General features: G+C 36.8%; 1 protein-coding gene across 4 annotated transcripts in view; it reads right to left on the reverse strand.

The window, feature by feature from the left end:
- CCNT1 (cyclin T1) overlaps positions 1-18,612 on the reverse strand; it is a 29,002-nt gene extending 10,390 nt beyond the window's left edge. Inside the window, exons 1-8 of one of the 4 annotated variants that reach the window (XM_007072958.3) lie at positions 18,171-18,612; positions 16,307-16,388; positions 9,642-9,770; positions 6,426-6,486; positions 3,897-3,959; positions 1,905-1,950; positions 579-742; positions 350-420 (exon numbers count right to left, since the gene is read on the reverse strand). In XM_007072958.3, coding sequence (XP_007073020.2) covers positions 350-420; positions 579-742; positions 1,905-1,950; positions 3,897-3,959; positions 6,426-6,486; positions 9,642-9,770; positions 16,307-16,388; positions 18,171-18,331 — 777 coding nt within the window. In that variant the 5' untranslated portion in view covers positions 18,332-18,612. Of the gene's footprint in view, positions 1-349; positions 421-578; positions 743-1,904; positions 1,951-3,896; positions 3,960-6,425; positions 6,487-9,641; positions 9,771-12,921; positions 13,298-13,328; positions 13,873-16,306; positions 16,389-18,170 lie in introns of those variants that run through there. The other 3 variants (XM_042992194.1, XM_042992195.1, XM_042992196.1) reach the window with 3 other exon arrangements.
- Between the last annotated feature and the right edge of the window lie 2,089 nt (positions 18,613-20,701).

Here is a 20,701-nt window from a genome sequence, read left to right on the forward strand (position 1 = left end):
ACAGCATGATACCAGCTCTAACCCTGCAACTCCATCTTTCCTGTACCAGAAGTCAACACTTTTATGACTCAGAGAAGCCATACTTTTCCCAAAAGTCTCCACACAGAAAACACTCAACCAATGTTGCTAACTGACTATATCACAGGAGTTGCACAACACAAAACAAATCCTGCTATTACCTACCACCATGGACTTCTGGGCCAGTATCCAAGCTATGAAGCTATCAGTATATAACTAAGAAAAGGAAAATTCCAAACATGGGGTACGTATCCAATTCTGCTATATTCACCGTGCAGTCAAAAGAAAAAAAAATAGTTTTGTACCGCAAGCTGACAGCAAAAATTCTTACCCTCCAATTCCGAATTCGTTTGAGCCTGTTGGGAGTTTTCTCCAGAATCTGTAGAAATTCATGTGTCAGTTCTACAAATGAAATAGAACATTTGAGAAAAACTTAAAGCACAAGTAAAAACCAAGAATAACCTCAACTAACTATTTTCTTCTGAATCAAGTCACTTTGGGCCAGATATGTGACAGATCAAGAGCAAGTGCTTTCAAAGGTCCCTTACTCTAAAACTTACCATCTAAAAGTTCCAAGGTCACAGTGGCGTCAACATACTCCCACCAGTGCTTCCCATCAGTTGAGACTGGGATCTCCCAGTTGGACCACTTGCAAGCCAGATGAATGCAGACACAGGCCACCACAGGAGGTGTGTACTGCAGGCTAAATGTGGTCAAATGCAGGCTGACATCAGAGGGAAGGAAACAAGAGAGTGTCATGAGCTCTCAATTCTGAACCCAAAGTTAAAACTCTCCATTATTTAAAAAGAAAAAAAAAAGTTAAAAAAAAAAAAAAAAAAACCACTGGGGAGTAAAAAGGGCAAGAAATATCCAGTGCTCTGATCCAGCACTCAACATGACTTTCCATTAACCCACCTGCCCACTCAGGTAACATTTCTAAACATTTTGGCTACACATCACTCAATCCACATACTGACGAAGGACAAGGACCAGGACCAGGACCAAAACCAAACAGACAAGGAACTCTGTTATTTAAAATAAGGATCTATTAAAATAAGCTTCTTCTGAGAAGAAGCTTAGAACTTAAGGAAAATTGTAAGATTTTGGCTATGTGTAACCCCTAAACCAAATACTTAAAACCCCCTTAAAATTATCTGGTTTCTTGCCAATCACAGGTCTGGTCCACTTAAAATAACGAATAGACAATCACTCTCTTAATTGTGAATGTGGCTGATTGATGGTTTACTTCAAAAATGTCTCCTATCAGGCTATAAAAGTGAACTTCTTAGTCCCGGCAGTCAACAGAAGTTATCTTTGGTTTTCATGAACAATCAATTAGAGATGAGAATGAGCAAATAATTTGGTAATACAAGTTATATATTAATTATTTTAAAGCAAGAAAAAAGAAAATTATTATAACTCTTTACACATATATATGCCCATTTATCTGGAATGGAGGAAGAAAAAGGAAGTCTTTTCATTATCATAATTATTGCAGAATCCTCCAAATTAGATTCTCAGTCACTGTCAATGAACCCCAAGTTTACCTAAACTTACAGAACTATGCTCTTGGATATTTTAAAGAAAGGTAAGACATGCAGAATTGAGTAGGCTACCAAACAATCAGTACTACATAATTATATTACCTTAGCAAGTTAAACAGCATGGAAATTTAAGGTACAGTATGAAAACTGTATAGAAAAATCAACATTTACCAGAGAATTGTCTGTTAACACATTGTTATCAAAGATCCATCCTGGGTCCTTGGGTTCTAGTTTACTAAGTGCCAGACCTGATATCTTTCCACATACCCCTCAAAAGGTGACAATTCCAACCCAAGTAAAGTCCTATCCCAAAATATAAGGGAAAAATATTAAAATATAAACCTGTTGGTTGCCATGAAGTAAGAAGTCTGTGCTAAGTCCTTGCTTGCTAAAAAAAAAAAAAGAGGGGGGAGAGGGGAAAAATTATTAGTTCCTTTCATTCTCAACAATCATTTAGTGAACATTTAATATTTCCACGTAGAGAGTATCATAACGAATAAGGCAGACAGGGTCCTTGATCACCTGCTATTTAACATTATACCAAAAGTGACAAATTAGTTTTTGTAATTACAGTAACTATGCTGCTTCCAGACCTAGGAACTCAAGCTTTCTACACACCAAATATTTGGGGTACTTGTTTAAAATGCAATTCCTGGACATCCTCCCTACAGTGTGACTCAGTATGTCTGGAGAAGGATACAAGCATTTTTAACAGGTAACCCAGAAATTCTGATGCAAGAGTTCACTGAGAAATACTGAACTGGAAGATGAACTAATTTAGAGGCAAGATCAGAACCCAGAAGACCTTGATATATTTGGTAAAAGTGATTTGTGCTTTAAAAAAAAAAAAAAAAAAAAAAAAAAAAGGTTTTTAATGGAGTATCCTGTGATTCATACCCCAAATCATCAAATAACATGAATTACTGACATATCATAATCAAGGGGAAAAAAAAAAACAATGACACATCCCTCTTTCCCCAAAAAACTTCTCTGGGTAAAATAAAGCCAATTTTAATCTTTCTTAAAACTTAGTCTTTTCAATATTAGCATGTATCTACCTCTCTTTAACCTTATCCTTGTTCAAAATAAACCTTCTTATGCTTTCAAAATATAAAGAACTTGGGGAAACTTTGGAAGGCAGCTATGCTCACCACTATACCACCAATGCTGCACAAAAAGTTGGGAAAACTTTGGGAATTTACAGATGAAGCACACATTAGCAAAATATAAAATAAAGCCAAATGTTAGTTTCATCTACAAAATGAAAAGGCACTCCAATGCACAAGTGTCTAGATATTGCTACTACTATTAAACTAAGTAAAAGGAACAAGGTTTCATGCAATTATAGCTACTAGGTTAAATTAGAAAAAAAAAGGAAGTCCTGCCAAGGGTTTGTCAATCATGGAAATAAGTCAAATAAATTCTACATGATCCTCTGAGTGGCCTAGGACAATCAACCCTAAAATCAAATTAAGATCACCACTCCCAAGATAACCTTAAACTGCTATTAGATACTCATGATTTGACTTTATAAAATCTGCTCCAGGCTCTGAGAAACATCCTCAAGAGGCTAATTCTCTTTAACCGGAGAATTTTTCTTAAAAAATTTAAGAACCAAGAACCCAGGGCACCTAGGTAACTCAGTGGGTTAAGCGTCCAACTTGGGTTCATCATAATCTTATGGTTCGTGAGTTCAAGCCCCAAATCAGGCTCTGCACTGACAGCACAGAGCCTAGTTCAGATTCTCTGTCTCCCTCTCTCTCTGCCCCTCTCCCACACACATGTTCTTTCTCATTCTCTCTCAAAAATAAACATTAAAAAAAAAAAAAAAATCCTTGGGGCACCTGGGTGACTCAGTCAGTTAAGCGTCTGATTTCAGCTCAGGTCATGATCCCACCATTGGTGGGTTTGAGTCCCACCAACTCAACTTTAAAATCCCAAGTTAGAGGGGTGCCTGGGTGGCTCAGTCAGTTAAGTGTCTGACTTCAACTCAGGTCATGATCTCATGGTTCATGAGTTTGAGCCCTGCGTTGGGCTCTGTGCTGACAGCTCAGAGCCTGGAGCCTGCTTCAGATTCTTTGTCTCCCTCTCTCTCTGGCCCTCCCCGACTTGTGCTCGCTCGCGCTCTTTCTCTCCCAAATATAAACATTAAAAAAATTTTTTTAATAAAATAAAATCCCAAGTTAGAAACACTCGTTTTGATTTAAACCAGGTAGTCCTTTCAATTTAACTTCTAGCTAAATTAGCTGTTATATATCTGTCCACCATAAATAAATCATAGCCATTAAATGGTAAAACAATTTAAGACAACCGTTTCAAGTTGGGATTCCTTACCTCGAACCAGTTGAGTGCACTTTACCACATGTGTATGTGGATGATCAATTGTTAGTTCAAATCCTTTTAAAAAAATAAAATAACTAGTTAAAAAGCTAAAGATACTAGAGTCATTTTATACTTCTGAGTCATCATTAATGGCCTCTCTCATTTTCCTCTCCCAAAAGTGCTGTTCAGAGGCTAAGAGGGTCACACAACATACACAGCATGCTCTTCTCTAAGACATATGATCTTCAATGACACTTATATCTTGAGCTAGATAATAAAGCTAATGCACTTTTAAGACTCCTGAGGAACCAATAATCTCTAAATAGAAAACACTTTTTCTAGGGACAATAGAATATAAGGTTAGAATAAACAGTCATTCAAGTATAACTTCTAAAGCTTAACCTTGAGAAAACATTTTAAAACCTATTCCTCTTGGGGCACCTGGGTGGCTCAGTCAGTTAAGCATCTTGGTTCGGGTCATGGTCTCACAGTTGGAGCCCCACGTTGGGCTCTGCGCTGACAGTGTGGGGCCTGCTTAAGATCCTCTCTCTCCCTCCGTCTCTGCCCCTCCCCTGCTCATGCTCTCTTTCTCTCAAAATAAACAAACCAAAAAAAATACTCCTTAAAAAAAAATTTTAATAAAATAAGAATAAATTAAAAAAAAACTACTACTTTTATCTCAGTTTTGTTTCTTTTCAACATTCTAACTTATAATAGTAAGTAGTAATCATTTATTTAACCCCAAATGGTGTTTACCAAAAAAATACTTAAGGAGAAATTGGTCTATAAAAAATTTTTAGTAAGTTTCTTTTCTTTTGCATATGTAAATAAAATTTTCTAGATACAATTAAAAAATTCTACTGAGAAATTTACATGATGTAAATTATTCTAAATGGATGACTCAGGCAAATTAAATCTTAGTGGCTTCCACATTAAAATATTAATAAAAATTTATTCCACCAGAAAAATATCAATGTCCCCTAAAATATGTTACTTTGAAGATAATTTAAAGTAAAAAGCTAATTAACATAAACTTCAGAGATAAGCTTTGCAGAACTGTGTGTACAGACATGCAATAAAATACAGCTATACCAGTAACTTTCCAACACGACTCAGGAAATCTTCCCTTACCCAGAGAAGAGAAAAATAGCCCAATAGAACTAAGAAAAAAATCTTTGTTTTCCATATTTGGTAAGCTTTTAAAAGCAGTGTCTCTGATAAAAATAATAATAGATAATAGCATCATCAGCATTGCCCATCAACCATGATAGCTTGAATTTCTCCATCCTCCACTTTGCTAAACACTGACCACCAATTTTAAAAATAAATGCTATATCTAAATATAATGACAAACATGGGAATGCAAGGTGGTGCAGCCACTCTGGAAAATAGTATGGAGGTTCCTCAAAAAACTAAAAATAGAACTACCCTATAACCCAGCAATTGCACTACTAGGCATTTATCCAAGGGATACAGGTGTGCTGTTTCGAAGGGACACATGCACCCCCATGTTTACAGCAGCACTATCAACAATAGCCAAAGTGTGGAAAGAGCCCAAATGTCCACTGATGGATGAATGGATAAAGAAAATGTGGTATATATATACAATGGAGTATTATTCGGCAATCAAAAAGAATGAAATCTTGCCATTTGCAACTACATGGATGGAACTGGAGGGTATTATGCTAAGTGAAATTAGTCAGAGAAAGACAAAAATCATAGGACTTCACTCATATGAGGACTTTAAGAGACAAAACAGATGAACCTAAGGGAAGGGAAACAAAATTAATATAAAAACAGGGAGGGGGACAAAACAGAAAAGACTCATAAATATGGAGAACAAACTGAGGGTTACTGGAGGGCTTGCAGGAGGGGGGATGGGCTAAATGGGTAAGGGCCATTAAAGAATCTAGTCCTGAAATCATTGTTTCACTATATGCTAATTTGGATGTAAATTTTTAAAAATAAAAAATAAAATTAAAAATATATTATAATAATAATAATAGTAATAAAATAAATATAATGACAAACAGATCATAAAAATCCATAAAGGAAAAAAGTTCTTTAGTTTCTGCCATTATTTATCAGAGAGTTAAAAACGGGGGTGCCTGGGTGGCTCATTTGGTTAAGCATCAGACTTCAGCTCAGGTCATGACCTCACAGTTCATGAGGTCCGAGCCCTGCTGACAGCTCAGAGCCTGGAGCCTGCTTCAGAATCTGTGTCTCCCTCTCTCTCTGCCCCTCCCCCGCTCACACTCAGTGTATGTGTGAGTCTCTCTCAAAAATAAACAAACACTTAAAAAAAACTTTTTTAAAAATTGACCAACCTTAAAAAGCAAATCATGAACCCAAAATTTAAACACCCTGCTAACTGCTACTCTATAGGTTGGCTATACCTGCACTCTCCACACTATACAATTTGCAAAACCTCTATAATTTGCAAAACCTTCAGTAGAAATTTTCTTCCTGTTTCCTATTTTGCAAATTTTAAAATATTATATTACATTCATTTTTTAATGTTTTAAAGAAAAATAAACTTACCTAAAGTCTGCAGAATTATGCTTTCTAATATCACCAGATCTTGAACTTGTTGCAGGTAAGCCTGCAGGTGAGAAGATAGATAAATTATTCCCCAAAAAGGCACAATATATGAAGTGTAAACAATTCTAACACCCCTTCCAGGGAAACCAAAGCAACAAAAGGCAGGAATGGAGTTAGGAGGTAGAGTAGGAACTAAAATAGAATCCTTGTATCTATTCAGCACAAATTCTCCTCTTAAAAGAAGAAAAAAAGTAGTATACTGAGATATAACACTTTATTGATAACTGGCTACAGAAAAGGCACCAGAGATTTGGCTCACTTTCAAGAATAATATTTGTGACGTAGACACAGATAATTAAAAATACATCTTTTTCAACATCACCAAAATACATCTGTAGATCCTTCCTATAGTACTATAGGCAATATCAAACATTTGACTACTGATAAACCTTTGAGGTAGATTTCTAAAAATTATAAGAAGAGTTCAAAGGAAAAGGGAATAAACTAACAGAAAAAAACTCTCTCAGATTTGTACCAGCCAATACTATAGCCACTATCCACACATGGCTACTGAGCACTTAAAATGTAGCTAAATTTAAATGTGTAATAGAATATACCCCAAATTTTGAAGACTTAATTTAAAAAAATGATGCAAATTACCTCAATAATGTTTTAATATTGATTTTATGCTGATATTATATTTGGTGTTAAATTATATAAAATCATTAAAATTTCTTCTTTTAAATGAACATTCCATTTTTTAAATGAAGATTTTAAATCAAATTCAATGAAATGTCAAAAATTTTTAATTACACATGACTCCCATTATATTTCTATTGGAAAGGAATGGTCTAGACCTCTAGGAAAATGAGACTGAGGGAGGAGTTAGATCTATATACTGTAGTGAAGTTTCCACTTTATGATCCTGAGGAAGTCCAGTAAGGACTTAAACTATGCCAGTTCTCCTCTCCATATAGTGAAGAAAATATCTTCTAAGATTCATCATCTCATGTGAGCACTGGGTGTTGTATGGAAACCAATTTGACAATAAATTATACTTACAAAAAAAAAAAAAAAAAAAAAAAGATTCATCATCTCATGAGGAATAGAAACTCAAGTGAGGGGCACCTGGATGGTTCAGTCAGTTACGCATCTGATTTTGGCTCAGGTCATGATGTCACGGTTCCTGAGTTTGAGCCCCACATTGGGCTCTGTGCTGACAGCTCAGAGCCTGGAAACGGCTTTGGATTCTGTGCCTCCCTCTCCCTCTCTGCCCCTCCACCCCTCCTCTGCTCATATGCAGTCTCTCTCTGTCTCTCAAAAATAAATAAACATTAAAAAAATTTAAAAAAAAAAAAAAGAAACTCAGGTGAGAAGTTATATAAATACACTTTAAAGGGAAAAAAGTGAGAATTATTTTTTGTTTTACTTTGTTAAAATAAAATTTTGTTTTATTTGGTCAGTTCTATGGACCAGTGTTATTTACTAGTCTAAAGCCAAAAAAAAAAAAAAAAAAAAAAAAAAAAGTCCAGGGCAATATAAGTCTTTCAAGAAGAGCTACTGCTGTACCCAGAGAAAATGATGTCAAGACACTGCAAAACAATTCACATAATTAGGGGCTATTATCAAAATAAAAAGAACCCTCTCAAAAATTACTTTCTCCAATATGAGCAAAACACGCAAATTTATTTGATAAAGGATGACTCATGCATCCATTGTAAGAGACGGAAGTAATCTAGTAACAGAAACCCATAGTTTAAATACTTACAAATGGTCAGACCTCAAAATTTCTCACAACTCATCACTCTCCAACAAGACTTTAAGTTTATTTATTTTGAGAAAGCAAGAGAACACACTCTAGAGAGAGCACACAAGAAGGGGAGGGGCAGGGAAAGAAGAAGAGAGAAGTTTCTAGATAGGTTCCGTGCTGCCAGTGCAGAGCCCAACATGGGGCTTGAACTCACAAACTGTGAGATCATAACCTAAGCCAAAACCAAGAGTTGGACACTCAACCATCTGGCCACCCAGGCACCCCCCGCACCCCAAACAGACTACTAAAGCCAGGACAGAGTTTCCCCTCTTTAAAAAATGGAGGGTAAAAAAAAGCTATGTGCACATGCATAGGACAAAGGTCTGATGAAAATATACTGGAATTATAATCAGTAATACCTTGCTAAGAGGAAGGAAGGTGAGCTTTAACTTTTACTTCAAATGATTCTTAAATGTTTGGATTCTTTTTTTTTTTTCCATGTTTATTTTTGAGAAAGTGCACCATCAGGGGAGGGACACAGACAGAGGGAGCCGGAAGATCCGAAGCAGGCTCTGCAGTGACAGCAGAGAGCCTGATGCAAGGGCTTGAATTAAGAACTGCAAGGTCATGACCTGAGCGGAAGCCAGTCGCTTAACCAACTGAGCCACACGGGCGCCCCAAATGTTTGGGTTCTTTCATAACAAGCATATAAATCTTTTGTAATTTCTTTAAAAGTTGAAAAAAAAAAAGTAACAGGACTCATTTTTTTAAGAATTCACAACAAAAATATATTTGTAAGAGTACTATTCACAATATTATACTGGTAAAAAGTTGGAAATTATGTTAGCAGAGAATGAATGATTATGTATGTACATAAGGAAATAAATTATCTCAACATTTAAAGAAAATGGAGAATAAGATGGGAAAATATTTGGGGGGCACCTGGGTGGGTCAGTCGGTTAAGTGACCACCTCTTGTTTCGGTTTAGGTCATGATCTCATGGTTTGGAAATTTGAGCGTCGTGCCAGTCCTTATGCTGACTGTGTAGAACCTGCTTGGGATTCTCTTTCTCCCTCTGCCCCAATCTCTCACTCTCTCAAAATAAATAAATAAACTTAAAAAATATATATTAAAAAAAGAAAATATCTGGGATAATAAGAAGTGAAAAAGACATACAAAATATGTACGTGTGTGGCTATTCATAGAAAAGCAGCTGGAAATAATGATTCACCTACATATCCGTGGTTCAAATTATATCTAACTAATATTATTTTCTTTCTGTTTTCCTGTGTTTTCCAATTTTACTATAATGTATACAATTAACTTTTGCCATAACGTTTCTGATTTTTTGTAAAGGAAAACACTGAAAGTTTAACAGCCCCCATTTAGATTTCAGCAAATCAAAGTTACAAAATTAAATCATCATCAAAATAAAGAAAAACAGATATGTGTAATTAATCCCTTACCTCACTCCTAGTATCAGGAAGTGATTCCTGTGGATGGAGACAAGCATGTGCTACCTTGATGACGTGTTCCAATTTTTTTGGTTGCTCCTCTACTTTAGCTGCTAGAAATAAGGCCGCTGGAGCCACAGACTGGATGGAGAGAAAATAAATCGTATTTATTCCTAGATCGAAGGAGATCTAAAAAAGAACTAAGTCTCAAACCAAGTTCTTGGCCTGCCTCAACTTCATCACTTCTTGTTAATGCCTTTTCTTCTACTTAAAATATCCTCCCCTCTCCTACCCATTAATTCACATCCACTCCTGAAAACCAATCCTTCAACAAACTAAATACCTAATGCAAGAAACTACTAGGTGTAAATAGTTGGCTTTTCATTTAAAATGAAATTCTTTCTTTAAGTTTATATCATAGCCCTCTGTATACTTTTTTTTAAAGGAGTACACTGAAAGTAATTAGTGGTCGCCAGGAGCTAGAAGAGAAGAATGGGAGCGACCACTAATGCTTAAGAAGTTTCTTTCTGGGGTAATATAAATGTTGTGGAATTAGATCATGGTGAAGTTGCACACCTTTGTGTGTTAACTGTACACTTTAAAACCAGCTAATCATACACTTTAAAGGATAAATTTTATTTTATGTGAATTATCTCAAGTACACTTACATATGAGGGAGCACAAATCTCAAGGGAATTCAAAGAATATCATTACATTCAAGAGGCTATACAAAGAAAGCACTTAGGGAGGGAAAGAATCTCAAGCCAACACACAAGTAGACAACAAATTCAGTCACTAAACAATATAAGAGATTAGAGCAATAGGACATAAGTGTAGCTTGGTAGTGATCTAGAAAACCTCAGGAAGAATTCTTTTGAATCTTAACAAGAATACTTCAATGAATCAAAGATGGAAATGGCAAGAGGCAGGAGTCAAAGAAATACAGTAAATAATTTTTTATACAACTTAAATATCCACTTTACTGAGTAGAACTGACAAGCATTCTAATACTTATTTGTATCCCTGCTATCTGCTACTTTGCTAGAAGAGATTTTTATCCACAAATTCAATTCACAGTAACAATTCTCTTCCTTCATATTGGCTGCATATTTCCTTCACATTTGTATGGAGCCCTATTTGTATGCAGCAAGCTCCATATACATACATTCCTAGACCTTAGGATAAGCACAGCAGAACCAGAAGAAAATTGTCATGAACAAGATGTGGGGAATCAGAGCAGGAAGCACACTAAACTGAGTAGGTGACACAGATAACAGGATATGGAACACAAAAGATCTTTAACAAGAGAGTGACACTAGGGGCGCCTGGATGGTTCAGTTGGTTAAGGTCCAATTTCGGGCTCAGGTCATGATCTCATGGTTTGTGGCATCAAGTCCAGTGTCGGGATCTGCGCTGGCAGTGGGGAGCCTGCTTGGAATTCTCGGTCTCTCTCTCTCTCTCTGCCCCGCCCCCTTCACATGCATGTGCGCACGCTTTCTCTCTCTCTCTCAAAAATAAATAAAATGAACATTAAAAAAACAACACACAAAAGAGTGACGCTAAAGATTTTAGGGAAAAAAATGTATAGTTTAAGAAACATTTAGAAAGATATCTTTGGTCCCAGGAGGGACCGAAAGGAAGAAAGAATGAAATGCATTAAAAGGTAATTTAAAAAAAAATTTAATAATCCAGGTATTAAAAAATAAAGTTTAGAGTAGGAACTAGCAATACAAATAAGGAGGGGAAAAAAAACACAGACATGATTTTAGAAAATTAATAGGGTTTCACTAAATGTATGTATTTGCACGCAGAAAAAAAAAATCCTAAAATGGTAACAGGGTTATCTCCAAACAGTGTAAGAATATCATCATTTCCTCCTTTACTCTCTGTCTTCTTTTAATTTTATGATGATGACTGCGCACCAATAGAGACATAAAAACAGTTAACACTATAAAAATTAACAGGACTTTATAACGGATTTGAAAAAATGGAAAAGAACTACTTAATGACAATACTAAGATTCTAAGCCTACAACTTTGCCTTCAAAGAGCTAAAAATATATTTGAAAGGCAGAAACTAAAACATAGTATACTAACAATAACTAAGAATGCAAGATAATAATGAAGTGACTACAAGAGATAAACTTTAATCTAACTTTTGTGCAGTCAACCATGTAAATACTCATTGTTCCTCATGGAATCACTTACCAAGCCAGTTTAGCAAAACATTTTCCCATTAAAGGCAGTTTCTAAGAGGAACTCTTATACCAGGTAAGAGTTTAAGATTTTCTCCATTTTGTTTTACTTAAGTTTATTTATTTGAAAGAGACAAAGAGTGAGTGGGAGAAGGGCTGAGCAAGAGGAGAGAGTGAGAATCCCAAGCAGGCTCCGCACTGCCAGCGCAGAGCCGGATGCGGGGCTCGAACCCATGAACCGTGAGATCATGACCTGAGCCTAAGTCAGACGCTTAACTGACTGAGCCACCCAGGCGCTCCTACATTTTAAAAGAATAAAAACGCTGGGGCGCCTGGGTGGCTCAGTCAGTTAAGCGTCCGACTTCGGCTCAGGTCACGATCTCGCAGTCAGTGAGTTCCAGCCCCACCTCAGGCTCCATGCTGACAGCTCAGAGCCTGGAGCCTGCTTCCGATTCTGTGTCTCCCCCTCTCTCTGCTCCTCCTCCTGCTCGTACTCTGTCTCTGTCTCTCAAAAATGAATAAACATTAAAAAACATTAAAAAAAATAAAAATTAAAAAATAAAAGAATAAAAATGCCACTTAATATTTGTTTGCTATGTACAGGCATTTTGTAAATTAATTCATTTAAATCTTATTAATACTCTATGAAACAGGCACTGTTACTGACTCCAAAGAGATGAAAAAACTGAGGCCTATGTAACTTACCCAAAGCCATAGAACTAGTAAGCAGTGCAACAAAAATCCAAATCTAGACAGGTCTCACTCCAGAGCCCATCCTCTTAACCACTAAGTTTGACCCCTTACGGATTAGCTAATCAGAAGAAAATACACATAATCAAATCAGTTAGGTATCAAAATACAACACCCACATTTTACAATATATGAAATACAACATAAACACACATACCAAGTTGCTCACCACTAATTTTATATTCCCCCATTTGAAAATACTTAAAATAATACATATAGAAATTCAATTCATGAGGTTAAATTTCTTCTCAAAACGAGAGTAATGCAATGCCAGTATTTAAGTAAAAATAAATCTATTTAAGTAAAAATAAATCATTCAATCATGTTCACTAAAGAAATAAAACTTACTTCCATTGAAAGGCAACCTCTCTATCTTCCAGGGTGTTTGAAATATATTTTATCTTGATATAAGTGATGCAAAATACAATAATGCAAAAATTAATCAAGTTGCACACTTCAGATTTTTATGCTCTACTGTTCAACTTCAATAAATTTTTTTAAAAAACAAATGTTTAAAAAGCAAGAGCTCTAGGCTCCAAAACACTGAAAAATGAGAAAAGTACCCACAACATGTGAAATACAGCTGTAATACATAAGAGCTCATATAAATTAGGAAATCAGGATAAAAGCGGGACAAAGGGAATCAACAATTTTTAGTCAATTCTTCAATTTCATAAGAACAATGACCAATAGGTATAAGAAACTCAACTTCACTAACTGAAGAAATGTAAATTAAGAAAATAATTTAGGACTACCTCTATCTTGTTCACCACTGTATCCCAAGTGCTCAACAAGTAGTTAAAACTTGGCATTTCCTGATGTAATGAATAGAAGTTCTGATGTAATGAATACAAGTTATTTGTGATGAAGCAGAGAAAAGGATCCTCTCTTACAGTGCTATAAACAATGCATACTGATATAATCTTTCAGTAGGGCAAACTGGCACAATGAAACAATGTATACTGATATTATCTCAGTAGGGCAAACTGACATAAAAATTTTTCAAATGCAGTCTCCTGGACACAGCAATTCACCTATAGGAATTTATATTAGAACAAGCACATAAGTCACATACTATGTATGTACCAATTTTATGTAACACTATTTGTAATTAATAAACTAGAAACAACCCAAATATCTACCAATAGGGAGCTGACATAAATTATAGTAACTACACAAATAAATACTATGTGACCATTTAAAGTATAGTGACCCTCAAAAACACATTGGGGGCACATTTGGGGTTTGGGGCACCTGGGTGGCCCAATGGGTTAAGCATCTGACTTCGGCTCAGGTCATGATCTCCCAGTTTGTGAGTTCGAGCCCTGTGTCAGGCTCTGTGCTCAGAGCCTGGAGCCTGTTTCAGATTCTATGTCTCTGCCTCTCTCTGCCCCTCCCCCATTCACACTCTGTCTCTTTCTCAAAAATAAACAAACATTAAAAAAAACTAAAAAAAAAAAAAAAAAACCAAACAAAAAAACAAACAAAAAAAAAAACCCACGGGTTTGAACTGTGTGGGTCCACTTATATGTGGGTTTTTTTCTATAAATATAGTCCAGTACTATAAATGTATTTTCTCTTCCTCATGATTTTAGTATTTTCTTTTCTCCAGCATATTTTATTGTAAGGATATGGTATATATAACACACACAAAAAACGATGTGTTGACTGTGTTATTGGTAAGGCTTCTGGTCAACAGCAGGCTATTAGTTAAGTGTTTGGGCAATCAAAAGTTATATGTGGATTTTTGACTATGTGGGGGTCAGTGCCCCATCCCCACCCTGTTCAAAAGTCAACTGTAATGAAAAACCAATACAAAAAGATAGAATATACAGTTAACTGATAAAAGCAACTCGCATAAGAGTATAGTAAGAAATGATTTTTTTACTAGAAATAAATACTAGTATATTTATAAAAAAATGTCCAAGACCCAAAATGACAAAACATTTATCCGTGGTTACCTCCGGAGGGTGGGATTACAAAGGAGCTTTCACTTTCCACATTATACATGTCTTTCTTTCCTACTTTTTTTTTTTAAGTTTATTCATTTATTTTGAGAGAGAGGGAGAGTGTGCGAGTGGGGAAGAGGCAGGGAGAGAGAATCCCAACAGACTCTACACTGCCAGCAGTGAGCCCAATGTGGGGCTTGATCTCATGAACTGTGAGACCATGACCTGAAATCAAGAGTCAGACCCTTAACCGACTGAGTCACCTAGGCACCCCTACATTATACATTTCTATATTAATTTTTACCATAAGTATTTATTACCTTTGTAATGGTAAAAAAAAAATAATAACATGAAAAATGCATGGCAGCTTGACTGGACAAATATCAATGCTACAATAATGTATGATGTGCTTTATAATTTGAATTTCAACTTATCACAAGTAAACTCTTAAAAATTAAGATATTAAAAGGTGATATTTTTGATCTGTTAATTTTCAAATGTGCCTAAAATCAATTCTCTAGAGAGAAACAACAATCCCAAATTTAAAGTCACTGGATTTTGGGAAAGGTCGTGTCATCCACTAGAGTCTCTCTATATTGAATAATTATCAAGTCATATTCATTCAAATTTACTGAAGGTGTTTTGGAGGATATACAGAAAAGTGAGTCTCTGTCCTTGCTAAGCGTATAATACATAGGAAATAAGGAAAAAATATACTTTACCATAATAAAAGAGAAGACATTTAGAAAACTTTTAGAATTGGCAAGACAGCTATGGACTTTGTCTTCAAATTTCATTCTTTATCCACACTGCCTTCTATTCTAGAACTATCAGATACCCTCAATAAATGCTTTTCTCTGTCTTAGTTTGCTCCTTGCAATCAGAGGTAGGGCATGGTTGCAGGTAAAAGGTCTACTGATAGGACAAAGCCAAGCTGACTGGATAATTGCCAAAATTCGGAACACTTAATCCACAGATCCAAAGGGTTTCCTGTGAGTATGCCAATATCTTACAGGAGCAATAGCTAGCTTCACAGATTCTCTTTCTATGGCATTAAAAAAAAAAAAAAAAAAAAAGAGGTCAAAGCTATCATCCTAAGGACAAGTCTTGAAAACTTTTCCACAAAACATAACCTTTCTTTAAAAAAAAGATGAAATATTTGACTCACAAATCCATACGAAGTATTCATCAGGTTTAACCCTATTACCTTGTGATTTTATTAAACAAATATAGTCTTACCTGCAACTGGGAAATCACTATGCACTCGCTTCCAAGTCACTTATAATAATGTTAAATAGGACCATTTCAGGTATCAAAACTGAAAATAGCACTATTTACAATTCTGTCCAGAAAAAAAAAATCCCTTTATTACTATTATTTTCTTTTTCCTGTCTTAAAAGTCACCCCCCAGTCATCACATAATGTGCCTTCCCTTCCCAACTGGTCACTGAATCATTTACGTTCACCTGTTTTCCTGTGACTATATTATTATTTAGTATTTCAAAAATTACACTGAAATTAAGCATTGTTTCCCCTTTAATGCTCCTCTCCCATCCCCAAAATGCTAAGTTTAAGTGTTCAATAATCTTTTTATAGAGAATCCACCTATTCTAAGGATACACTAAGCCTACCAAATAACTACCTAAGCAGGAAAATTGGAAGAACTGGATTCAGTGTGGCACATAATGATCCCATTGAAATCCCAGTTCACCAACAAAGATCACAAACACACACACATGTTGGAATCGATCACGAAAGGATTACACATACAAAAAAAGACTTACATTTCGATGGAACTGTGTAAAGGACTGAATCATGTAGAATCGATGCATGTATACTATAGCAGTGTTGATAGTCAATTGTGAGCTAAAATGTTCGTTAAGGCCCCAAAACAGACTGGCAGCACGATTCCCGAAAATACAACCTGTATATCCTCCCAAAAGGACCATGCAGCCATGCACAATACATGCTTCTAAAGGAAAATCATACATAATTTTCCAAATTAAAGAGCAAATCTGTTTTCTTTCACCAAGTTATTAACCACCAATTGACACCTAACATAATGCCTTACATACATACAACAGATATTCAATATAACAATATGCTAAATTGATACACAAGCAAGCTTCTTAGCACGTGGGGATCAAGAAGGATATAAAAAATTTACGTAAGACCTAAACCAGTCACTTGCCTCCTGAAAATCTTGCAGTGGTGATCCATTAGCTCAGGGTATCTCTTCACATGACTTACAACATTACACCTTCCGTGATCCGGCCCCTAGGTATGACTCCACTATCTCCTCACCTTCTGACCTCTAGAAATTAACTTTCCACTCCCACTGGTCTCTGGCAACTAATAAGCCTTTTCATATGGTGATCCCTTGGACCAGAAACACTACGGAATGATTTTATATTCATTCACTGACAAGAAAAAAACTTAAATGCCTTTACTTCTAAAGCCCTCAGAAGACAATGTGGGTTGTTATTCAGAGAAAAGGTCGTCATCCCATGACGTCAACAACCTTAACAACAACACACATGTAAAAAAGGATTAGATGTATGGAAACAGAATTTAAAACATAAAAAAAGCTTAACTCAGTACTGAACTGATGCTTAGGAAACAAAATGGATATCTGCAACAAAGAGGACACTTCTTTTGAGAGGAGCACAACTTTAAGACACAAACATTACAGCCAGCAACACACTTAATCCACTCAGAAACACACTTAACCCAACACACTTAATCCACCCAGAAATAATTTTCCACTCTCAGACTTTAAAACTATATACGCTTTATCTGTTACAAAATGAGTATATTTTCTAACAAAAATACTTCAAGTGAAATAAGTCATTAAGTTACCTGATCTTTGAAATGCAAAGAAAATACACATTAGAACTCTGAGTAATTTAAAAACCCAACATTTGTAAGTGCTTATTTATTTAAATGCTTTTTTAAAACATTAGATCCTTGGGTCTGTATCCTTACGAACAGAAACTGACATCCTTCTTTCCTCTGGAATTCTATAGTTTTAACAGTAGCTACCATTTGAAAATCTAAATACCACGCATTGTGTTGGGCACAGAAACTACATGCAAGGGGTAACACTCCATTTTACAGACGAGAAAACCAAGAATTTGACAAGTTTCCTAAACAGCTAATAATTGGGAGGAACGGATTTTGAACCTAAGCTGGGGCATTAATTCTAGGTCACCCTTTCTTTATAAGCCCTTCAGGTCTTGAATTTCTCAAAACTCTCTTTAAACACTAAGTTCAAGAGGCAGCCATCAACAGTGAAACCTCTACCAAACCCTTAGGGCATAGCGGAAAAGTACAATCTGAAAGTCACCAGACCAAGAGACCACAACACAACGAAAAGGGACTAGGAAAGGCTGGTTAAAACACAAAACTGCGAAGGATACGAATTCCCAGCAAGGCTGATGGCACTGGTGAGCGAGCGGGAAATTAACTCCGCTTCGCTTCCCTCGCGCAAACACTGAATTTGAGGCTGCCCCAACGCAGGTTCTACCACCTCGACATTCAGCCCCTGCCTACCCTGTTCCCTCTTCCGTCCCTGACATAGCCTGAGGCCTGGACGCCCGAGCTAGGCGGGTCTGACTCCAAGGCCGGAGGCCTAGGCCGCAAGGATACACGTTAAGACGTTGTCCCATGTCCTGGAGCAGATTGGCCGCCTGCTGGCGAGAAGAAAGTTCTTTATCTGGGTCCAGGCCAAAACGACGGGACGGGCTGTTTTCCAGCTGTTCTCGAGTAAAATACCACCGTTTGTTGTTGTTCTTCCTCTCTCCCTCCATAGTGCTTCAACCAGAAGGCAGCGGCGGAGGCTGCAAGCACTTCCCAGCGTCACCTAAGCGGCGACACACATCCGCTGTGCGGGGGCAACCGCGACGTGACGAACTTCCGCTGGAGGATGGACGGCTAGGTTGTGACAGGCTTCCGCAAAGAAGGACTAGATCAGGGGTCTACTTCCGGAATGGACCTCACGACAGCCTGTAGCCGAATTAACAGCCAGTAGGCAACCAGGAAAGACCTTGAGTCTAGGACGCAGGCGCCAGTCATGTGACCCCTGGGGGTAGGGTGGGGTTAGAAGTTCTCGTTTGAAACCCCATCTCCTCCCGCGAGATCTGGGTTTAGCCTTGGCGTGGTGGAAGAAGTGGCGGGGTAACTGTTGTGGCGGGCGTAGGCGCCCGCCCACGCGCCCCTCGGTGGTTCTTCAGAGAATTTCGTTTGTGGTGGAGGTGGAGATATAAAAATGGTGCCGATTCTGAACTTGACAGAAAACAGGTGAGACTGTCGAAAACTGAAGAAAGTAATCAAAAAGAGTGACCCTATCATATATCGTAATATAAAGCAACAAGAAAGCTGTTACGTTGTTGGTAACAGTGTAAACTACCCATTTACAAAGCCGCTTTACAACATTTATCCAAAGCCTTGAAAAAATTCCTATCCCTTGCTACAGTGATTCAGCATAAGGGAATGAAATGAAATGAATAGTGTTCATGAATTTAGCGATTATGGGGCGCCTGGGTGGCTCAGTTAGTCAAGCTTCGGACTTCAGCTCAGGTCATGCATGATCTCACAGTTCGGGAGTTCAAGCCTTGGGTGGGGCTCTCAGCACAGAGCCGACTTCCATCCTCTGTTCCTCTCTCTGCCCTTCCTCCCTCTCAAAAAAAATTTTTTTTTAATTTAGTGATTGCTATGTTCCAGGCGCACTATTGACTCTTCATTTAAAAGGCCCAATATCACTACCAAGAGATAGTAGTACTTCAGTCCTCGTTTGGCGGACGAATGAACTAAAACTCCTTCATTGTGGAAAGCTTCCACCTCCACATAACACACGCACAAGTTTGTAAGTCCTTGTCCTCCGTCGAGATACACTCCAGCTGAACGCACGGGCAAGATACTTAGCCTCTTTGTGCCTCTCGTATAAATGGAAATGGTAATAATAGTACCTACAGGTTGTGAGAAGGATTAAATGAAGCTATAATTAGTTAAAAGCCTTTGTAATAGTACCTGGATCATAGGAACATAGAAAACATTGATTAGATGTTATCATAGTGTTTATTATATTAAAATTGAGGGCAAGGACAATGCCTTCTTCATCTTTGTGTCCATAGCACTTACCTAGTGCAGTCCTGGCCCTAGTAGTCAATAAATATTTGTCAAATATTTGCTCACAACACCCTACAATAAAGAAACGGGCTCGGGGAGATTAAGTAGTTTGCCCTACACTACACTGCTTACAAGTGTAGGTTTTTAAATCAAATCTAATGCCATAATTCTTTCCATTCTAGTAAACTGTATTCTTGCTTTTCTAAAACACTCAATTTGCCTGAATTAAATTGGTATAGATTTAGAATCTTTGTCTTTTATAATATTTTGAGTTTCACCATTTTAGACGTGGCTGTTCTCACTCAGTTGGATTCTAATTCATTCTCAGAAGTATTTCCTTCCATTTCAGGCCCTTCTCTGCCATCTACTACCTACAGTTAGCATTAGCGACATTTTACTACAGAAAAACTGAGGTTCAGGAAGATTTAAGTGACTTATTTCAGGTTATAACATTTAAAAAAATGTATGATTTGAAACTTCTGATATCACAGACTTGTTTCTTTTAGTAGAATAAGCATTTTTTCAATTATATAGTCATTATATAATCTTTTAAACAGCCAAAATTATTTCTCCCAGAACCCTCTTGCCTGTTTCTCTGACCTGTGTTTGGTTCTCTATTTGATCCCTTGGACTAATGACTCCATTTTGAATTTGCTATCCTGGCTGAGTATACCAGTCTTCCAAGAAAAAGTTCTAAGAAAAAGTTAGCAGTATCTGCTAAGCTCTAGGCAATGCAGGTGGTAATCAATGCCTTGCTACCCAGGCATACAGGAAATATGAGAAAGGAAATATTCTTTGACTGAAGATAAATATTTGAAAGTAGGCAGCAATAATAATAATTGCTAAACATGAGTTTTGCATCAGGCCTGGATTCAAATCCCAGCTCTTTTTTGTTGTTGTTGTTGTTAACCTTCAGCCATTTTTAAGTGTACTTAAAAATGTACATTCCATAGGGTCAACTGTAATCACATTGTTATGCAACTGGTCTCTACAGCTTTTTCATTTAGCAGAACTGAAACTCCATACCTATTGAACAACTCCTCATTTCCCTC

This window comes from Panthera tigris, chromosome B4, assembly GCF_018350195.1.
Source record: "Panthera tigris isolate Pti1 chromosome B4, P.tigris_Pti1_mat1.1, whole genome shotgun sequence".
In the NCBI taxonomy this organism is placed as follows: Eukaryota; Metazoa; Chordata; class Mammalia; order Carnivora; family Felidae; genus Panthera; species Panthera tigris.